The sequence below is a fragment of the Cyrtonyx montezumae genome, unplaced genomic scaffold, assembly GCF_038088225.1.
Source record: "Cyrtonyx montezumae isolate F1298 unplaced genomic scaffold, pur_monq_1.0 scaffold_12, whole genome shotgun sequence".
NCBI lineage: Eukaryota > Metazoa > Chordata > Aves > Galliformes > Odontophoridae > Cyrtonyx > Cyrtonyx montezumae.
In genome coordinates this window covers 1,355,582-1,375,687 of record NW_027071848.1, presented here as the reverse complement: position 1 = coordinate 1,375,687, position 20,106 = coordinate 1,355,582, and the positions used below count along the sequence as shown (strand labels likewise).

Genomic DNA, 20,106 nt, shown 5'->3' with positions numbered 1-20,106 from the left:
TTTATACGTAGGAATTAAAATAAAATAATATATGAGACAATACAGCAAGAGATTCGATCCTTTGCTTACATCCCCTCTCCCCTGCACTCCCCCCCATCCCATCCCACCCCATAGCAATATCTGTTGGTCCTCTCCTCCACTGCAAAACAGTGCTCCACCCTGACTCCCCACAGTCAAGATTAGGCCCCGCACACAGGACCAAAGGCACAAATTTCTGCCACTTGAGCTAAAGAAACCTTTACTAGAAATGCAGGTAAGAGGCAGGTTGAGACAGTGGGCAGGGGGCATGGTGGGATGGAGCTACAATCCTATAGACACATTGCCCAGGGCTTGTGTTGGCTCCTGACACCAAAATCTACCCCTGTTCTGTGACTGATTTCTATAAAGCATTGGTTTATGTAATATGTACTTACATGGGGTGCATACAGTTGTTCTGGTTGGATTACTTTCTTTGCAAATCAGTACTTTAAGAAATAGCTTGTGGGTTTAGGGGTCTTAGCTCAAGGCATCCCAAAGGAAAGCCCAGTTTTCAAAGGGCAGATCTGGCCCAGATACTAGGAAACGCCAGGGGAACCAGGTCCTAAAGACACACTTGGACAAACAGCTGGGTCTGCCACGTACACTCACATCCAGAGGCCAAAAGAACCAACCAGAGCCGCTCCATCTCTTGTAGATGGGAGCACTTTGTGACCCTCAGCGTTGTCCAGGCTGACCTGCTGCTGCTCACTGCCTCCAAGCAAGCTTGTTGGCTCACTGCCTTGGCATACCAGCATTGCAATATTGGCTGCTGGGCCTTTTTCAGCCCATTCCTACCACTAGATGAGCATCAAGGCGGGCTCACAAAAGCACATTGAAATAAAACAACTCACGAAATGTCCCCTAGAACTCATTGCCACAGGAAGGACTGCAGATGGGACGTGCGTGAGCGGTCTCCAGCCCCCCAGACATTGCTGGGTCCATCCTCAGCCCTATCCCCATCCCCTCCCCATACTGGTGGCAGCGGGCAAGACAGTGCTATGCTGAAGCAGAAGGGCACTTCTCCAAGCTGTTGGCAGCTGCTCGTCTTCGCAGGCGCTTAGCTGCAGGGGTTAGTTTAAGGCGTTAAGTGCATAGGCAGCAGTAGGACCCTCCAGGTGCCAACAACATCAGCCCCTGAGTCTTCTTCTATTTCACTGTTTCCCCAAATCCTCCTCTGAGTTGCTCGCTGTCACCGAGGTGAGGAAGAGGAGCTTCTGGCTTTGGCTCAGCCCCATGGGCATGTGCTGACTGCTGGATACCGGTCGCTAGAAGACGAGTCCATGGAAAGAGCCAGATCCTCCTCCACCCGCCGCAGGACTGCACCCTCCTGATGAGCTGTCGTCATCCTTGTCCCTCTCAAAATCTCTCCACCACAGCGGGGATTTTGGCAAGGTGGAAATGTAAGCAGACCTGTTCCGTGCCTCTTTTTCCTGCTCCTGTAGAAGAAATGACAGAAGTAGATTGCTGTTATTGGTATGGAAATGCCCCCTGGGGATCTGCTCTCTCCTTCGCTGGAGTGTCCCATTTGTCCCTGCAAGTTCTCTCCAAATTAAACTGAGGTTGCTAAGCCATGTACTCATCTCTCGAACTTGGTAGGAGAGATGTATCAAAGTGTCATATCTCTCTGACCATGTGGGTGATCCAAAATCAGCCCTTTGACAGCCACCCTTGGAGAGGAGGGAGCCAGGTAGAAAACATTGTGAATTTCTGGGAAGGAGAAATGAGAGAGAAGTTGCCCTGCAGCCATCCAGGTCAGAGCAGAAGGAAGGCAGGAGGTGCTCCAGGCAGAGAGCAGAAATTACCCACAGCCCAGGAGGGAGGCAACAAATTAAATTTATCTTCCCTGAGCTGAGTTTGTTTGGCCCACGATGGTGAACACTCAGCCATCTCCCTACACTTATCTTGACCTACATGAGCTTTTGTCATCTTATTTTGCCATGGTGCACCCACCACACCTGGACACTTGGAGAAAATGTGATGCAGAGCTGCCCAGGACAGGCGTCACTGAGTCATTCTCTTGAGCCTCACGTTGTCTGTCTTGCTGAACCCATACATCAACCTCAACACCCACTCTCAATGGGAAAATGCAATCTGTATACACCTGGGATCTACCTGCAAGTAGAGGATGTTGTCTTTGGAGATGGCTTCCATCAAGTCTTTATTGAGGGAAGGTTCACTGTGCAGGTGGCTGGCTTCTGCCACAGCCTCATGCAGTGGGGAGCTTGGCCTGCCTGGCCGCTGCCTGTAGAAGAGCACATAGGCAGTGTCCTTGGGGAAGAAAGAAGTCACGTTGCTGACTGATTCAAAGGAGGAGAAGGAAACCCTGGTGTCATTGAAGAGGTACCACTGGATTTCAAAGTCCAACTGCTTGTCAGAAGCCAGTTTTGGTGTCCCAACCCGGGGGACAGCATCAGTGCACTCTCTGGAGTAGCAGTAGTAGTGGCCGCTCTCGGAGGAGATGCCTGAATGCACCACCACGCTGCAGAGGTCATACACAACAGACACAAAGGTGCTGCCCAGGTCAGCCCTGTCCTTCCCACGCTGGCAAATGTCCTCGGTTTCCTCTGAGTTGATGAGGATGGGCAGCTTGAGCACCACAGGGATGGAGACGTTGTCCAGAATCTTCTTCCTCTTCATGGTCTGAGGGTCAAAGGAGAACCTCAGCAGTGTGAGGATGAGGTAGTGCGGGCCCTCTGTCAGTTCTGCCACCTTCTCTGCATCCTGCAAGGAAGCACATTTCTCACAGTGGTATTTATTCTCTGCTGTCAATCTCTCTGGGGACAGAAAGTAGTTGATTAAATCCGGGACAGATCGGGAGTCCTTAGGAGTGCAAGTCTGCTCCCCAATAACCAAGAGAGGATCTTTGGTTGTATTCACACCAACAGCATTGTTGCTTAAGGGATGTGCTGGTTCTTTGGACTCCTGAAAACTCAATGTTTCCACTGGCACAGGCTGGGCTGTGGGATCTCCAGATACAGGGGGCTTCCTCCAGACCCAGGGGGACCCTGTTAGCTGGCTTAGGTTTTTGGGGGGCTCAATAAACTGTGGGCCAATTTCTTCTACAGGTAAAACAGAGGTGCTTCCTGGCCCATGTATGGGCCTATCTGGCGGGGGGAATGCCAACGACAGATCTGTGAATGCTTCTTCTCGGGAGGAGACATTCAAACACTTCAAGCAACGAATCTTTGTCATCATTTTACCCCCAAACATCTTCTCAATCAATGTCTTTTTTAAGTAATGATGTTCCGTGGCTTGAGACATCAAGCTGGATTCCTTGAGCTTCTGGTAGATCCTCTTTCCAGTTTTTTCTTCTTCGTGTAATCTTTGGCAGAAGAAAAAGGATTGCAACACACAGCAATAAAAAATAAAGGACTAGTTTCTAAAGTATGCTTTCTGTTCACTACCTGTTGAAGTTAACGTGTGACAACCTGTCTGACAACAGGGGTCTAACGCCAAGTGTACTGCTGCAGAAAGCAGAGATGGTCAAAGTGCATTGACTCCACTCCTAGGGGCATCACTAGGACACTGGGGAATAGGGATTTTTAGGTGAAAGAAAGGCAGAGTCAACACTTTAAAGAGGAGGTTTGTCAGGCAAACACTTTTCCTCTGAACTTGGTGTAATTCCAGAATATTTCAAATTGAACTCATTTCTTACCCACAGGTAGGCATGGAGTTCTATAAAGAAGTCCATAAAGCCATAAAGGCCTTCTCATCTTTTACACCAAACCTCTCAGATCTCAGCCCCTTGCACTGCTTTCACATGGGTCAACATTTCATATTACACTAAGTCTAGGGGTATCATCATGTCTGGGCTCCAAAATTGGATTGCTTGCCACGTACCGATCCAGGAGGTACTTGAGATACTCCGAGCAGTCCTGCTGAGCACCGGGGGTAAACCAGGGTGGCCAGGAGGCAGAGAGGAAGCTCTCAGGTGAGATAGCAGGTCGCTGGCACCAAGAGGGAAAAACACATTTAAGCCACTGGGTCTCAATTCATACAGGAGAAGACTTGCTTGGTTTGCTGCAGCCAGGATTGGAAGGATGAATTTCAGCCCTGCTGAACCTCCCTTTGTTTGACTGTCATGAGGATGAGAGCTTCCATATGCTCAGTTTTACCAGTACGTATCACACACATGCTCATATGAACTTTCCATGCATTTATTTCACAGAATCACAGAGCTGTAGGGGTTGGAAGGGACCTCCAGAGATCATAGAGTCCAATCCCCCTTCCAAAGCAGCTCCCTAGCCCAGGCTGCACAGGTAGATGTCCAGGTGGGTCTTGAACATCTCCAAGGAAGGAGACTCCACCACCTCTCTGTGCAGCCTGTGCCAGTGCTCCATCACTGCACTGTGAAGAAGTTCCCACACACATTTGTGCTGAACTTCCTGTGCTTCAGATTGTGGCTATTTCCCCTCACCCTATCACCACACACTGCTGAGAAACAGTTCTTCATTCAGTTTTGAAATGGTTTGTGTTCTTGACTCAGAGACTTCTACTTAATTCAGCTTGAACTTAATTTGATCCTTAATTAAATACCGAGTCCATTAATGAAAAAAAAAAGCAAAAAAAAAAAAATCCATTAAACTTTCACCCATCATTCTGATCAGTGCAGGCAGGTAATCTGCATTGGTAGATAATGTAATCAGTGCCATTAGGAAACTGTCTTTTAATTAATATGGTGAAAGACCCATCACTGGCTGAAGAAATGATTTAAGTACTGCCCCAAAATAAAAATATCTAGAAAGACTACAGGAAATTACTAGGAAATTATTGTCTACAAAATACACAACGGGCAAATATGCTAATGCACATCAAACACACCATAACCTGGTGAGCCTGCTTTGAGAAAACAGGCTCTGCCATGACCAAATATTCAAGTTAAGAAAGTCTCTATATTCCCCCCTTAAAGCGATTTGTAATGGTGTACCACCACGGTGTGACAAGCCAAACCTGCCAGCCAAGTGTTGGAAAATGGAGAGGTACAGGTAAACGGGCTCACAACAAGTGACATTCAAACTCATGTCTTTTGGAAGATGGTTGGAGGTCCCTTCCAACCCCTACGATTCTGTGATTCTGTGATTTGCAGTGAGGCAAGGGGACTAATAGGTTGTTCAGGTATTCTTCATTGCTGCACAGCAAGAAACAGAAACTGCTGTTTTACACCAACAGGATTTTTCAGCTGGCCACATATGTAAACTATTACCGAATTGATTTCATTGTCAAAACATTAGTGATTGCATCAGTGAAAGCCAGGAAGGCCAGAGGCTGAAGAGAGGCAGCCTGGTGTGAACACAGCTCACTTTCACAGATGACAGGAGCTCGAAACTCACTTTGCTTCCTCCACCCCCAAAATTAGGCTCTTTCCTGTCAACAAAATTTGTCCCATTATAAAAATGCACCCAGATCTACAGCTCCTTATCAACACATTAGAGTTGGCAGGAAGCAACTTGGAGACGAGCCTTTCCGCAGCCGACAGCCCAAACAAATAACTAGAACATGAAATAATTACCTGACTGTGCTCCAAAAATGCAAAGAGCCACTGGAGTTTTGTCATCAGGGGCTGGGAGTTGCCCTCGGTTAAATGCAACACCGAATGGCGAAAGCTGCAAAAGACAACCAGAGATGCAAAACAAGATGGAAAATCAGTGTGGAAAGCACAATGGCAGGGCAAAGAGCAACCCTGGAGCAGTCCTAAGTGGGAACAAGGGAGCAAAAACTCACTCTGAAGCCATGAAAAGAGACTGTATGATACTGTTCATGTAGCAAGTGTTTCCCAAGTTAATTAAGCCGATCTTCCCTGTCTCTGATTTGGAGGCCAGGCGTGGGTAGAAGCAGGCCAGCTCATTCTTCTGGGAGGTCCAAGCATTTTGTCCTAAGAGATGTTTAATTCGGTCTTCATTTGGAATTGGAAGAGCCTTGGAAAGAGAGATCAGTGATACCAATTGTTATCTTGCTGATGGGCAAATGCAAAACTCCTCTGCTGCAGGTGACCATGGCACAGCTCATCCTGGTGCTCTTCACAGGAATGTGCTGCTTTAGCTACTGGTATTACTATTTTAGAAGCACTCAAGACTAAAACCATAGATAAAACCAACAGTCATGACAAGAACTTCTGCAGACCCACCATAAAAGAAGTCTCTTCCCAAAATGTAGTCAAATAGCCTACATGGGGCTCAATCTGTAACCATAAACCTTTTCTTCTGCCACATATTGAAGTGCTGAGGTTAGGATATTCCTGCCAGTAGAACAGTACTATGCTGCAATTTGAGATGTTATTTCTATTTAGGGAGGCTATAAGAAAGAAGGGGACAGACACCTTAGTCAGGTCTGTTGTAACAGGAAAATGGTTTCAATTAAAAGAGAGGAGATTTGGATTTGATATAAAGATTTTGTTTTTAATTATAAGGGTGGTGAAGTACTGGAGCAGGCTGCCCAGAGAGGTGGTGGTGCCCCATCCCTGGAGACACCCAAGGTCAGGCTGGACAGGGCTCTGAGCACCTGATGGAGCTGTGGGTGTCCCTGTTTACTGCAGGGGAGTTGGACCAGATGGCCTCTGAAATGTCTCTTTCAACTCAAATGATTGTATGATTCCATATGCAGTACAGAAAAGCAGCCAAGAAGCAAATAGCTTACTTTGATAGCTTCCAACACTGGTTCATAGAGATCTGGAAATCCTGAGAAGCGGAAGAACATGCAGTGGATGAGCTCAGCCAGCTGCTCCAGGGAGCTGGTGGCAGAGTTGGAGTCCTCCTTCTTCAGTGAGGCCACCAGCCTGGGGATGTGAGGGAGCAGCTGGAAAAGGAGAGTTCACTATCTCAAAAACGGCTCCAAGTAATTCACAAAGCTTTAACAGAATGATCATAAGATCCAGGAGGAAAGGACAGTCAACAGAAGTTGACTTCAATCCCGTGCCAGACTTCATCATTCACCCTAAGAACTCAACAGCAAATCTTCAGTCATATTTAGCAGTACAAATTCAGAGCTCTCAGTCTTGAGGGGTTTCATATTGTACAACACCTGCAAGTTTGTGCTGTCTTTTCCGTTCTTATTGCAGATCAATATTTGTGCAGCTCAATATCTACCTAAAACATACACTGGAAAGGAATGTTACATGTTGAGTAACAAGTTCAGGGATTCAGATCAACGGAGCAGGTGAACTAACCTACAAAAGGTGTTATCTGGTATGCTGCATTTTATTTCATGCTGCATAAAATAAAATGGAATTGGCATGGTTGGATGGGTAGCAACAGGCCCACAAAAAGCACATTTGTTATTTTGCATTCATCTATAAAACTTAAACATGAGCAAGCAGAACAAAAGGAGAATGATACATTGCTCACGGGTACCCTCTGCTGACCCTGCAGCCACACAGAAAGTTAAAAACTTGTTCCCAGCACAGCAGATGTGCTGGAGTAACCCTGAAATTACACAGCATTTTTCATCTTTCTGTTTTGCTTAATTTTACCCCAGAACAGTTCTGGAGTGGAGGCTCAGAACCCTCAGCCCACCCATCTCCTGGTCCTCCCCTTTTCTCTCTTCTTCCTCTCTGTCTTTCTTTCTCCTCAAAATGTCAGCATTTTAACTATTTCCTTTCCAATGGGAAAGTTTTGGAGAGGGCAATGAATGAAGGCCAGTGCCATTTTATGCACCAATCTTTTGCCAAGCTGTGATTGAAGCAGTTCTCAAAACTCTTTCAAAATGACAGGGCAAACACAGATAAGAAGAATGACAAACTTGTTGTTCATTCTTTTGTTTTGAGCAGGGAGGAAAATTTGTGCTTGCTGGGCTGCAGATGGAAACTTCAGGCTGAGAGGGACTGGTGACTTTTGGAGTCTTTCAAATTATGGACACTCAGCTATAGATCATTCACTGGAACATCTGTTTTTAGAAACTGAGGGGTTCCTCAAGAAAGTGGGCTCAGTTAAAGTGTCTCCAGCTGAGAAAAGAAAAACACCAGTTGACAATGTTGGCTAGCTCTGCTGTTTTCCAACATTATCTGTTTATCCTCTGAAATGCAGGTGAAAAGCCAAAAGTAAGAGCTTTAATGCAAACGTACAGTACCAAGCATCATTAGCAGTAATTTTCCATTGCTTCTTTCAGCAGTTCAGTCTCTGCAAGCACACCTTTGCCCTCAGCCCTGCTTTTCAGTTACAGCATTCCAGGGGCAATGTTGGTGGGAATCAGAGCTGTGCCTTAGTTTCAACAGTAAACATATATACATGAAGTACCACTGTGGAAATGAAAAGAGGAGATTAAAAAGTTGCTAGAAGTGGTTGTTGGGTGTGTGGTTTGGGTTTGTTTGTTAGTTAGTTTCCGTTAGTTGTTATTACTATTGTTGGAACTGGGGCTTGTTTGGGCTTTTTGTGCCTTTAACAGTGGATAGTTCATGGTTAGAAGTGTTCTGATCCTGTCTTCAAGTCTTACTACATTGATGGTGTGTGGTGGTTGGGAAGATGCCTCAGGACTTCAAGAAATGGTGATGGGTGGGACTTGCTTCTACAGCACCAGCTCCACTGGGCCCTTTTTTCCACTGGGCTTTTTGCTGGTTGGGCTGCAGAAGAGGGTTGGGTTTACATCACGTGACAAAATCAAGCAAACTAGGGAAATATTCAATATTTGACAGCATTATTCAGACTCTTAGGCTCCCTCCCAACCATGTTGTCCTACAACTTAGGGCAATGAATTCATCCACAGGTTGGAAGTATCCTTACCAAATGAAACGCTTCATGGGAGTGCTGGAAGCTCAAGAGCATATACTGTAGGACAGATAAAGCCCCCTCTCTCACAATGGGGTACAGCAGTTTGGAGAAAACCTGGTGGGAAGAAAAAAGCAAATGAGAAGGAAGGATGGCATCACAATGTGAATGTGAAGGGTCTATCAGGAAATGGAAGTCCTGGGCATATACCACATCTACTGGTGTGTTCCTAACTTATCTGGATATCAAAGCATGCAGCCTGAAGCCAGGCGTCCAGAGTCATCTCCTGTCCAGAGTACAGCCTTGAAGCACCATAAAGAAACCATCTTACAAAGGGAGGAACAGTGGGACCATAGAATGGAGAATATTTTTGAAGTGGCCACTAATATGATCATACAGCTTTCAGACAGTGGAAAGTACTCATTGCCAAAGGAGGGTTTGGCAATAGAAGTGAAGGTTTGTCTGTGCTGCTAAATTAAATAAGGCCAAGGCACAGGCTTTAAAACTGTCCTATGATGATATGGATTGCTAAATTGCATACTATTTTGTCCAAGCCAACCAGCACTGACCCAGGTACAGTTGAGGGAGAGCGTTTTACATTCCCAAGGACAGGCTGTACAAGATTTCCATGTTTGGTTGGCTTTAAATTCTTTGGCATGTTGTATTTCATAACCTGTAGGATGTCAGTGCCTCTGAAAACCAAGCCCTAAAGGACATCAGGTTGGGCTTTCAGTTGTAGTAGGACCCAAAATCCTTAAGCAACACACTCAAGCAAGAACCTGCCTGACTCCCAGTGCCCAGCTCCCTTTATTAGGAGCTAAACTAAATGGCCAAAATGGGCATTTCTGGAGAACATCATTCCTAGCTGCAAAACTGGCAGTAGTCCACTACCCCATACACAGTAATGCAGCATATGCAGTGTGCAGTAGGCACGATGGTCCCTGCAAAACTCCTTGGTATAGCACAATCTTTCCTATACATCTCAAATTATACCTCACCCTTATTCAATTAAAGGGTAAGGAGATACCCCAGGTGCAAGGAGTTTGTTTTTTGCAGTCATATTGAAGATGCCCACTGACCTTTTCGATTTTTGAAAGAGTAACTTCAATCAAGATGCTGAACTTTTTCACTGCAGCCAAACCCTTCAGCAGAGCAATGATCCACTTGTCTATGTTCTTCCCCAGGGGCCACGACACCCAGTCGATCATCCTGAAATGAAAGCCAAACTCTTGAAGTAAATTTAATGCATATACTATGAAAGTTAGACTTCACTTTGGGTTAAATTTTCTCTGAATTCCTACCCAGTCAATGGGATGGCCAAAAGATAGGTTCCACATGTGGTATTTAGAGAGCAAACTTCAAACTTTTCAGGGAACTGCTTGGCAGGGTGACATGGGAGAAAGCCCTGGTGGGAAGAGGGGCACAGAAAAGCTGGCTGATATTCAAAGACCATCTCCTCTAAGCCCAGAAGTAGTGCATCCCAAGGAAAACGAAGGCAGACAACCCATGGATCAACAAGGAGCTCCTGGACTTAGAGAAGCACAAAAAGAAAGTCTACTGGGAGTGGAAGCAGGAACAGGTTACCTGGGACTACAAAGAAGTTGTCCAAGCAGCCAGGGATCAGGTTAGGAAAGCTAGAAGCCATATAGAATTAAATCTTGCCAAGGACATAAAGGGGAACAAGAAGAAAATCTACAGGTGTATCAGTGATAAAAGGAATGTCAGGGAGGATGTTGGTCCTCTCCAGAAGGAAACTGGATACCTAGTCAAGAGGGATATGGAGAAGGCTGAGGTGCTCAAAGACATCTTTGCCTTGGTCTTCACTGGCAAGGGCTCTAGCCACACCACCTAAGCTACAGATAGCAATGGTAAGAACTTGGAGAAGGTAGATTTGCCTGCTATAAGTGAAGATGAGATTCAAGACCATCTAAAGAACATGAAGGTGCACAAGTCCATGGGACCTGATGAGATCCATCCCCAGGTTCTGAGGGAGCTGGCTGACGAAGTTGCCAAGCTGCCATCCATCATATTTGAAAGGTCATGGCAGTCTGGTGAAGTTCCTCCTGACTGGAAAAGGGGAAAAGGGAAAAAAAGAAGATCCAGGGAACTACGGGCCAGTCAGTCTCACCTCTATTAATGGAGTAGGTCCTATTGAAGGCCTTACTGAGACACACAGAAAATAAAGATGAGGTGACTGGTGGTAACCTGCGTGGTTTCTTCAAGGGTAAGTCATGCCTGACAAACTTGGTGGCCTTTTATGATTGAGTGACAGCATCAGTGGATAAAGGAAGAGCAACTGATGTCATCTATCTGGACTTCTGCATTTGACACTCCTGCATGACATCCTGGTCACCAAATTGGAAAAAAAAATAGATTTGATGCATGGAGCACTCACTGGATAAGGAATTGGCTGGATGGTTGCACTCAGTGAGCTGCAAACAGCAGCTCAGTGTCCAAGTGGAAACAAGTAAAGAGTGGTGTTTCTCAGGGATCAGTGCTGGGACCAGTGTTGTTTTAACATCTTTGTGGATGACACAGGCAGTGAGACCAAGTGTATCCTTAGCAAATTTGCAGATGATAACAAGTAGTGTGGTACAGTTGTCATGTTAGAGGGAAGGGATGCTATCCAGAGGGACCTGGACAGACTTGAGAGGTGAGTCCATGCCAACCTCATGGAGTTCAACGAGGCCAAGTGAGAGGTCCTGCACCTGGGCTGGGGCAATCGCAAGCACAGATACAGGTTGGGCAGATAATGACTTGAGAGCAGCCCTAAGGAGAAGGATTTGGGGTTGTTGGTTGATGAAAGACTCAACACGAGCTGATAATGTGTGCCTGGAGCCCAGAAGGCCAACCGTATCCTGGACTGCATCAAGAGAAGTGTGACCAGCAGGATGAGGGAGATGATTCTGCCCCTCTTCTCTGCTCTAATGAGACCCCACTTCGAGTACTGTGTCCAGCTCTGGAGACTCCAACACAAGAAGAACATGGAGCTGTTGGAATACATCCAGAAGAGGGTCACAAAGATGATCAGAAGGCTGAAGCATCTTCCCTACGAGGACAGGCTGAGAGAGTTGGAGGCTCTTCAGTCTGGAGGAAAAAAATTCTTGAAGGGGACCTTACTGCAACCTTACAGTACCTGGAAGGGCGAACGGGAAAGGTGGAGAGGGATTTTTTATATGGGTGGGTAGTGACAGGATGAGAAGAAATGGCTTTAAACTGGAACAAGGTAGATTTTGACTAGATATCAGGAAGAAATTATTTATTGTGAGGGTGGTGAGACACTGGCACAGGTTGTCCAATGAGGGTGTGAATGTCCCCTCCTTGAAGCACTCAAGGCCAGACTGGATGGGGCTGTGAGCAAGCTGGTCTAGAGGGAGGTGTCCCTGCCTGTAGCACGGGGGTGGGAACTAGATGATCTTAAAGGTCCCTCCCAACCCAAACCAGTCTGTGATTCTGTGATTCTAAATCTAAATCCAAATTTAATTTTTAAATCTAAATCTAAACTTAGAATCACAGAATCACAGACTGGTTTGAGTTGGAAGGGACCTCAAATGCCATCCATTTCCATTCCTTGCCATGAGCAGGAATACCTCCCACCAGACCAGGTGACCCAAAGTCCCATCTAGCCTAGCCTTTAGCATTTTTTAAGGATGGGCCATCCATCACATGTTATTCAAAGCACAACAGAGACTGAAACAGGATTACCCCAATGCCATCAGCATGCTGAGGTTCACCAGAGAAACTGATTCAAGTTCACAGTGGAAAGTGGACTTGAATCTTCTTCCACTAACTTCAGTCAACTTGAGTTCAGGTTTTTAGTGCTGGTTTGGTGCTCTATATACCATAGCACTGCTTTGTGGATTTTTGAATACATCTTAGAATACAGGAGTCACTAGAAGGTCAGTCTCTGTTTTTTAAGAGCTGTAATAAAGAGTTGGAGCTGAATATCTATATATGTGATGACAGTGTTAATTTGCATTGCTGCTGTTAGAGAGCAAATGATGCTGATAATTATCTCTGTGTTACTACTAGTAAGGAAAACCAGTGGGATCTGCCTCTTTATCTTCTCTTTACAGGAAACACTGATTCCCCAAATCACATTAATGAAAGAAAATAGCCTCACAGAAATCAGGTATTACCAAATAGCATAGCTAATGAATTTATACTACAGCCACTCAGCCAACAAGATGTCAAGGTTCTGCAATAGTTCACAGAAGAGTCACTTGTAAGAAAATGACATTGGACTGAGTGATGACAGGTTGTTTAAGGACTTATTTAAACATCTTTTAAAATCATGTTTAAATTAGATGTTGAGAAGAACTTCAAGGTAACCAAGGCGTGGGAGCTTCAAAGGTCAAACTTTGCTCATCATTTTCTTTCCAGTACCTTTTTTTTGAAGATATCAGTCCAGCTCTCTTACCCAATCAGCCCCATTTGTTTACAAGCCTGAATCTTGTGCAAGATGCATAAAGGCAAGTGTGGATAACCAACCAAGGCAAAGAGCAAGAATAAATCACGTCTACAAGAAACTGGGGAAAAAAGAAATGCTGGCCAATAAATAAAGCTTGAAGAGCAAAATATGTTGGGATACTGAGAAATAACAAAAATCAAGCCAAGCTGGATCATAAAACAAATACCAGGAAACCTTCTGCAGACAGTTACATCAGAGTGGAGTAATGATAGTTATACAGTCACTGTGAATGGGGGATGTGATGGTGACTGAAGATATCATATGGCCTCTAGGTGCAACTTCCAAACTAAATGCATCTTCTTGTTTTCAGCAAGATGAAGGGATTGGTCAGTGACAAGGAAGAGGTAATGAAGGTAATAAAGACAGGCAATGAGGGAATGACTGAGGAGAAGGGGTAGCATGCCACAGGGGTTTACCAAAGTGGCAAAAGTGAGATTTATCAGGATATCTAATTTTCTTGTCAAAGAACATAAGGTCACATCTGACCTTATGTATCTGCAGGGATACAGAACAAGCAGGGTACTTCAGGACCTAATGGTGTTGGCACAAACATCCTGAATGTAGTGGTGAAAGTTATGACGATGTCAAAGCTGGGAGGCATCGTCAACACAGGAGGATCAGAGCACCACAAGGAAGACCCCGAGGATTAGACATGCAGAACAAGGATGAAATGCTTTCATTCAAAACACAGGCAAGGCACATGGGAAGGAAATAACAACAAATGGCTGCTCCCCAATGGAAATTCATCTGCTTGAAGAAGAGAAGCCAGATATTAGATGATCTCTCGAGCCACTGTCTGAAGCCAGGGTGAACTCACTGGGAACACGGTGCACATCCATATCCAAGACCAATGAACTGAAGTGGGAGCAGGTGTTGAAAAAGCCTGTTAATCCAGTCAAGAAAATGAAGAACCGCTCCTGAGAAAAAAGCTTGAAATAATATGGCTTGTTCAGCACAGCCATTGGAAAGCAGAGAGGGGATGAGGGTGCTCTCTGAGCATACATTGAACAAATAAACACCAGCGAAGGAAAAGAGACACTGCAGCTATTTATGCTGGCATGAAATCAAAAGAGCTATAGGAAGACCAGAAATAAATATAAGCTGCCTATTAGAAGAGAAATCTGAACCATTAAAGCAATCAAATGGTGGAACAGCTATGAAAGAAAGCAGTGGGAGTAAAATCCCTTCTTGCTTTGAAGATTACAGTTGAGCACTCATGAAACGGATATAATATCAACACCTATAAAGCAGGAAGATGGATTCAGGGATCTGAAGGCTTTCCTTCACCTATCTCCTTTCACACAGGCATAAAATAACCTTGTCCATTATAAGCTATTTTTTTCCACCATTAATGGCCAAATTACAATCCTGCCCACCTGCTGCCAGTTTGAGCAAACACTTTTAAATTCACATTGCACTTCCCACATTGCAAGATCCACAAACTTTTTATGAGCCAGGGCCCTACTTTTCCAAAGGAGTCACTGACGTGGCATGCTCAGCTTTTAAAAGTTCAAGTCACTGTTTCCAGAGGCAGCAAGATCTTGTCTTTGTGATGGCAGAAGCTCTCTGCAGCTGAAGTTGAGCCCTTTGAAACACATACACCATAAGGATAAAAAGAAAAGTAGAAACAGAAATACAAATCAGTATTTCTGAAGTTATGGATACGTATTAATAGGCTCTACGTGAACCATGAGAAAATGTAAAGGGAACTGAGAGATTGTGATGTACATCTACACCAGCAGGTGCCAGGCTTGCTTTTTTTTTAACCACTATTTGTTCTCTAAATCCAAAGCTCCACCCCACATCCAGTTCATTCCTGGGCCATGAACTCCCAAACCCAGTCTCTGGAAGAAGAAACTTCCTCACTTGACCGCTCTGCCAGGGATCCTGAGCAGAAAGACCCCTTCAACCTGTACATTTTTCTTTATTTTTCCATGTATGCAGCACACACTCATCCAAAGGCCAACAGCCGTGCAGTTTTATGGGGCACCTGATGGCTATAAACACGCCACCAAAACTTCCACGTTCCTCTTAAGTGATCTTAATGACATTGTGCATGCTCTGCTTACAGATCTTGGCCGAGTAATCGTTTACTCATCCTTTGGTGTGACAAAGAATTTTTTAAGGAATGATGCAATTGATTTTGCAAGCACTATATTTAGACACTAGTGCTCGTAGAGGATTTCTTGCCGGGAGCTCACAGCAGAATCTGGGAACAGGAACCCAAAAGGAGAAAAAGAGGGAGAAAGTTGAGAACTGAACCATTAACTTCAATGCTTGTCCTGGCTTGCTCTGGATCCTGTGACAACTGTGAGAGTCAGAGATCTCCTTCTTGGCACATGAGGTTCCCATTGGGAATAATGTGGGCTTCTGTCATGAACGCTACTTGAGGGAGAAAAACCCTGGTAGGAACAGGGAGAAAAAGATATTTCCAATGAGACCACGTCACACCACCTCCCCTGGGCTAAGTGCACATCAACATCATCCACTTAAGTGGAGACCTCTGAGGAAAGCATGGGTTGGAGATGCTCCTAGCCAAATGTGGACCAATGTACTGGGGGTGAAGTGGAGCTGTAGGATTTGGACACAGATGTGAAAGGAAGATCTGGTGATATCAGATTGCTCTGTGAGGCTCTGTGAGGGCCAAGTCTGACATAACAAGTGGTATTTCACCCACTGCCCTGACATCACCATCAACTCTTCTTGCACAGAGGATAAACACTGCACAGCACCAAGACACAGACCAGCAGCACCTCACTCATCTGATGGAGGTCATGGAGTGTTCATTGAAACAGTTGGACATCAAAATTCTGCAGGGTTTTCAGCTGTGGCCAATGACTTAGGGCAGTGTCCCTCTGAAGGGATACAGGGACCAACATCAAATTATTTAAAGGAGATTTTGTGAAGAAAAGGTCCTTAACAACCTCTGTAGGGAAAAAAAAATTCTGTTCAAAATATCTTATGCTATGTATCCCATAACGCTATTTATATCTTAGAAAAAAGAAACCAAGAAACATCATTGTCATCATCATCATCACCATCAATAGCCCTTTTTCTAGTTCTCCAAGCCCTCAGGGCTGGAAGGAAGGATCCTGGAATTCCTCTTTTCTCTACAAGACAACACCAACCAAAATGGCTTTTGCTACAATCTGGGGATTAAACTATGCATAGGAACCCAATGCAGTTTTGGGACAGCTTTTTTCTCCAGACTGAGGGTGACATTCATTAATTCTCCTACCTGCCAATGGCCATCATCATTTGCACATCGGTGATGCTGTCATCGTTGGTTAGATTTCTTATGACACCATCCATGAGCTCCAGAGGGACAAATTGGACCACGCTGGCCAAGGCATTGGATGGCACCTCCTGCTCCTCTGCAAGACATGGATGAGTGCCAGCAATGAAGATGTTAGTCATCAGAGAAACCAGGCACATGAGGTCATTTCTCAGCTCTAAAAGCCAAATCATTCCCGACTTCATAAATGGAGCTGACATAAATCAGCCAGGAGGAGTTCATGTTCAGCTGCACTAGGAGGACAATTCCCCGAGTCCCAGTGTAGCACAGAATGAGGTTGGGTGGCAGCAGATGATTGCATGATGTCATATACAGCCCAAAGGGAGGCAGGAACCACAGGCACAAGAACATTATTTCTAAAACGCATAATCCTTCCGGGTGCTTTCTCTATACTAATTACTGCAATTATTGCAATGGGATGTGACTGCAGGTTTGCCTGCCTGGAGTGCATTCAAAAAGATGAGGTTTCCACGGAGGGAACATTGGAATGCCCATCTCCTCATGGGCTTAAAAATAGCTAGACTGGGTGCTTGCTTACATGGAGAGAGTCTGACCCTTCAAGGCACTGGTATTTCCAAACACATTGAGTCCTCCTGCAATAATCTAAAGATGTCAGAGGCTGGATTAATATATTTCACCTTCAGACATAACCACATTCCAGAAAGATAGCACGGCTTTCCACCTCTAGACTGGAGAAAAGTAAGTCCTCAAAGTGAGCTTTGCTCTTACTTTCTCCCAGTGAGCAGGCTGAGAGGTCCCATCGAGTCAGCCATCTGAGAGGGATATTGCTGAATGCTTTTGGGTCCCACTCTAGCCTTCTGCAAAGAAGACACTTTCCATTAAGCCCAGCTGATGCTGAGAGTGCCAAGCACTCAGATTTGTGCAACATGGTATTTCAAAACAGGTAACAGCTCCTGCGTAGAGACCCAGTGCTTTTTTTTTTTTTTTTTGTTATCCTAAGGCTCTGAGTAACAGTGAGAGGCATCAGAGAGGATCATAATCAAGCAAGACTAATTAAAGTCTTTTGTTCCTCGTCAAAGCCAATATCTACAGTTGTGCCCTCATTTCTTTCCTTATTATTACCTGTTGAGGAAATGATAGTGAACAGCTCCTTCAGCGACGGCAGGATGGCTGAGGTCTGAGTCCTCCAGATCCTCTGCAGCAGGCCGCTCACCTTGTTCACCTGCTCCAAAAACTCCATGATGTCCTCTTCCCCCTCAGACACACACTGAAACTGCCCAATGCACCGTATCAGCTGCTGACAAAACAGGACCTGGTGTTTGCCCGTGGGGATGCACTGAGGATGTTGCGTTAAGAGTTTGCTGATCTTTGCACACTGCTTGGGGCTGGGCCTCTCACAGACTTTCCGGAGCACCTCGATCCTCAATAAGCTGAAAATGCTGTTTGCTGATGGGCTTTCCAAGATGAACTGCAGTCCTAACTGGATATAATCAAGTACATAATGGCTTCTCTTCCCCAGAGGCCCATAGCCTTCTTGGAGGAGGCTCAATAGGAAGCGGACATTGAAGAACTCCTCAAATTCCTCTGGGTGGTAGTGGCCATAGACCTCCAAAACCTCTTTCCCGATCTCTCTTTTATATTTTGTGTCCCCCACGAGATAAAGCTTGGTGCACAGCTCCAGCATGGACCAGCACTGCTCGCTGTCCATAGGCTGCTTCGATGCCTCAATGACACGCCTCACAAGCCCTTGCTTCACATTGTTGGGGTATGAGGACATCACCACAGCTTCCAGTATCTTATCCATCTTTGTTCCCAGCTGAAAGAAAAGATCAGAGTTGCAGGTTAGTTCAGGTGAGGTCTATTAAGCTTTCAAGACCAAGTCTGCAAGAAAAGCCAATGAAACAGAGCTTGGGACTTGTCTGGAACACTAGAAAGATGCTAACTTTTTTGTGTTGGTTTTCAGAAAAGTTTTCACTCTGGTGATGTTCAGTTGTGACCAAAGATACAAAACTGGAACAAATGCACAAAAGCAGCACTTCTTCAGATTCGTCACATACTCCAGCACTGTTGTCCTGTAAACCTCTTAGAACCTTACACTTGACCTTAGGAAAGGATGAGTTCCTTCTCCTTGAGGGGTTCAGCAGCTGAAGATGGTGTCCCAAGGCTCACAAAATCCAATTCCCACAAGAAACAGGCTTCCTCAGACCTGTAAGAGAGGCTGAATAGGGGATCAGGAAGCAAACAGCAGAATCAAAGTCTTCAACTGGTGTCTGCTGGCTCAGGTGCCCTCCAGAGGCAATGATGTTCCCAGTGATTGTTTTCTCAGTTGCAGGAGAAAAGCCCTGGGAAGGAAAGGCACACAGTTGAAGAGATATACATTTAACATTTACACCATGCTGTTATCCGCCCCAGCTCAGAGCAGAGGGAGAGCTGCAGTACTGGCAGTCCTCCAGGGACTTTCCACATTTGTATGCAGGACCAAAGCAAGGAGGAGAAACTGCAGAGTCAGGCAAAGCTTCCCATTCGTCACAGCCTGGACTCAACAGCAATAAAGTGTTAGAGAGTACTGAAAAAGCCCCCAAGGCTTTCCTTGGAACAGTTCAGAACATTTATAGCCAGGTGCTGGATGCACTGCTGCACAAAAAACCCTGTTAACAGAGGGATAAAATCAGATGGACAGAATTTCCTAAATCATATTACAGGAAACAACAGCAGGTCCCCCACAGTGCTACATGATGTCCAAAAACACTGTGAGACTGTCCCTTCCTGCATATAGCCTGAAACCATCCCTGGGAGAGGAAAAAGAGAAGCATGCATCATCTTCATTACCTAAATTAGAGATCAAGGCAGGATAAGTCCATCCATAGTTATCTGTCTGACTGCAAGGAAAGTCTCTTTTCTGTCAGCTTCCCAGTCTGCAAAATAAGGACAACAAGCTGTGCTTCTTAATGCAGACCTTCCTAGGACTGGCTGAATGACACTCTCAAAGCATTTGAAGCTCCTCAAGTGGGTGACATTGCATTAATCAAAAGTATACATGCAGGTGGCATATACCTGCAGCCTAATCTAGTGACTGGCAATTCTGCCCAAAGCAGGGGATTGAGACTCAGCAATCTTTAAGGTCCTTTTCATCCTAAGCCAGCCCATGATTCTATGATCCCATACCTCAACTTTGATTTTCACTGATGAAAAGCAGAAGGAATCTCAGAGGCTGCAATACAAGGATCATCCCATCCCTGGAGTAAGCCTGTGTTTGAGCCAGAGGTTGTCTTCTCCTCTGGTAGGTATCTTCATGCAGGTGGGCAAGAAACTAGGCCAGATGCAAACCTTGAGCTTACAGAAATTGAGAGACACAGCTGTCCTGTCTGTAGCTCACGGATCAACAAATATCACAATGGTCACCAGTTTTAACATTGTCAATCTTCACCCAAGTTTTCAGTGTGAATAGTCTGCTTCCAGCTACGTTTTTAGAGGAAGCTGCAGCTCCAGGCAGACGCCAGAAGGAAGGAAGACCATCTTCCTGACTAAGAAAGACTGTACTTTCTCATACTGACTTTAGGACGTCATATTTACACATGGAGGACCATTTGAGTTGACCTCGTGGTGGTCCATGGTCTCTGCACCAACACAGGCTTCACAGAACAAAGTTCTTAACTGCCTTAAAG

The 20,106-nt window shown here is 45.3% G+C and overlaps 1 protein-coding gene across 1 annotated transcript; it reads right to left on the bottom strand.

Moving 5' to 3' along the window:
* Positions 1 to 1,104: 1,104 nt before the first annotated feature.
* Positions 1,105 to 18,602, bottom strand: USP35 (ubiquitin specific peptidase 35). The gene is made up of 11 exons (XM_065729921.1): positions 18,544 to 18,602; positions 17,564 to 18,257; positions 16,424 to 16,559; positions 9,794 to 9,923; positions 8,730 to 8,831; positions 6,652 to 6,810; positions 5,740 to 5,933; positions 5,528 to 5,621; positions 3,859 to 3,965; positions 2,131 to 3,340; positions 1,105 to 1,454 (listed from the first exon to the last, which is right to left on the bottom strand). Exons 2-11 carry the CDS (start codon positions 18,243 to 18,245, stop codon positions 1,284 to 1,286), a joined length of 2,985 nt encoding a protein of 994 aa, XP_065585993.1. The 5' UTR covers positions 18,246 to 18,257; positions 18,544 to 18,602; the 3' UTR covers positions 1,105 to 1,283.
* Positions 18,603 to 20,106: the final 1,504 nt, after the last annotated feature.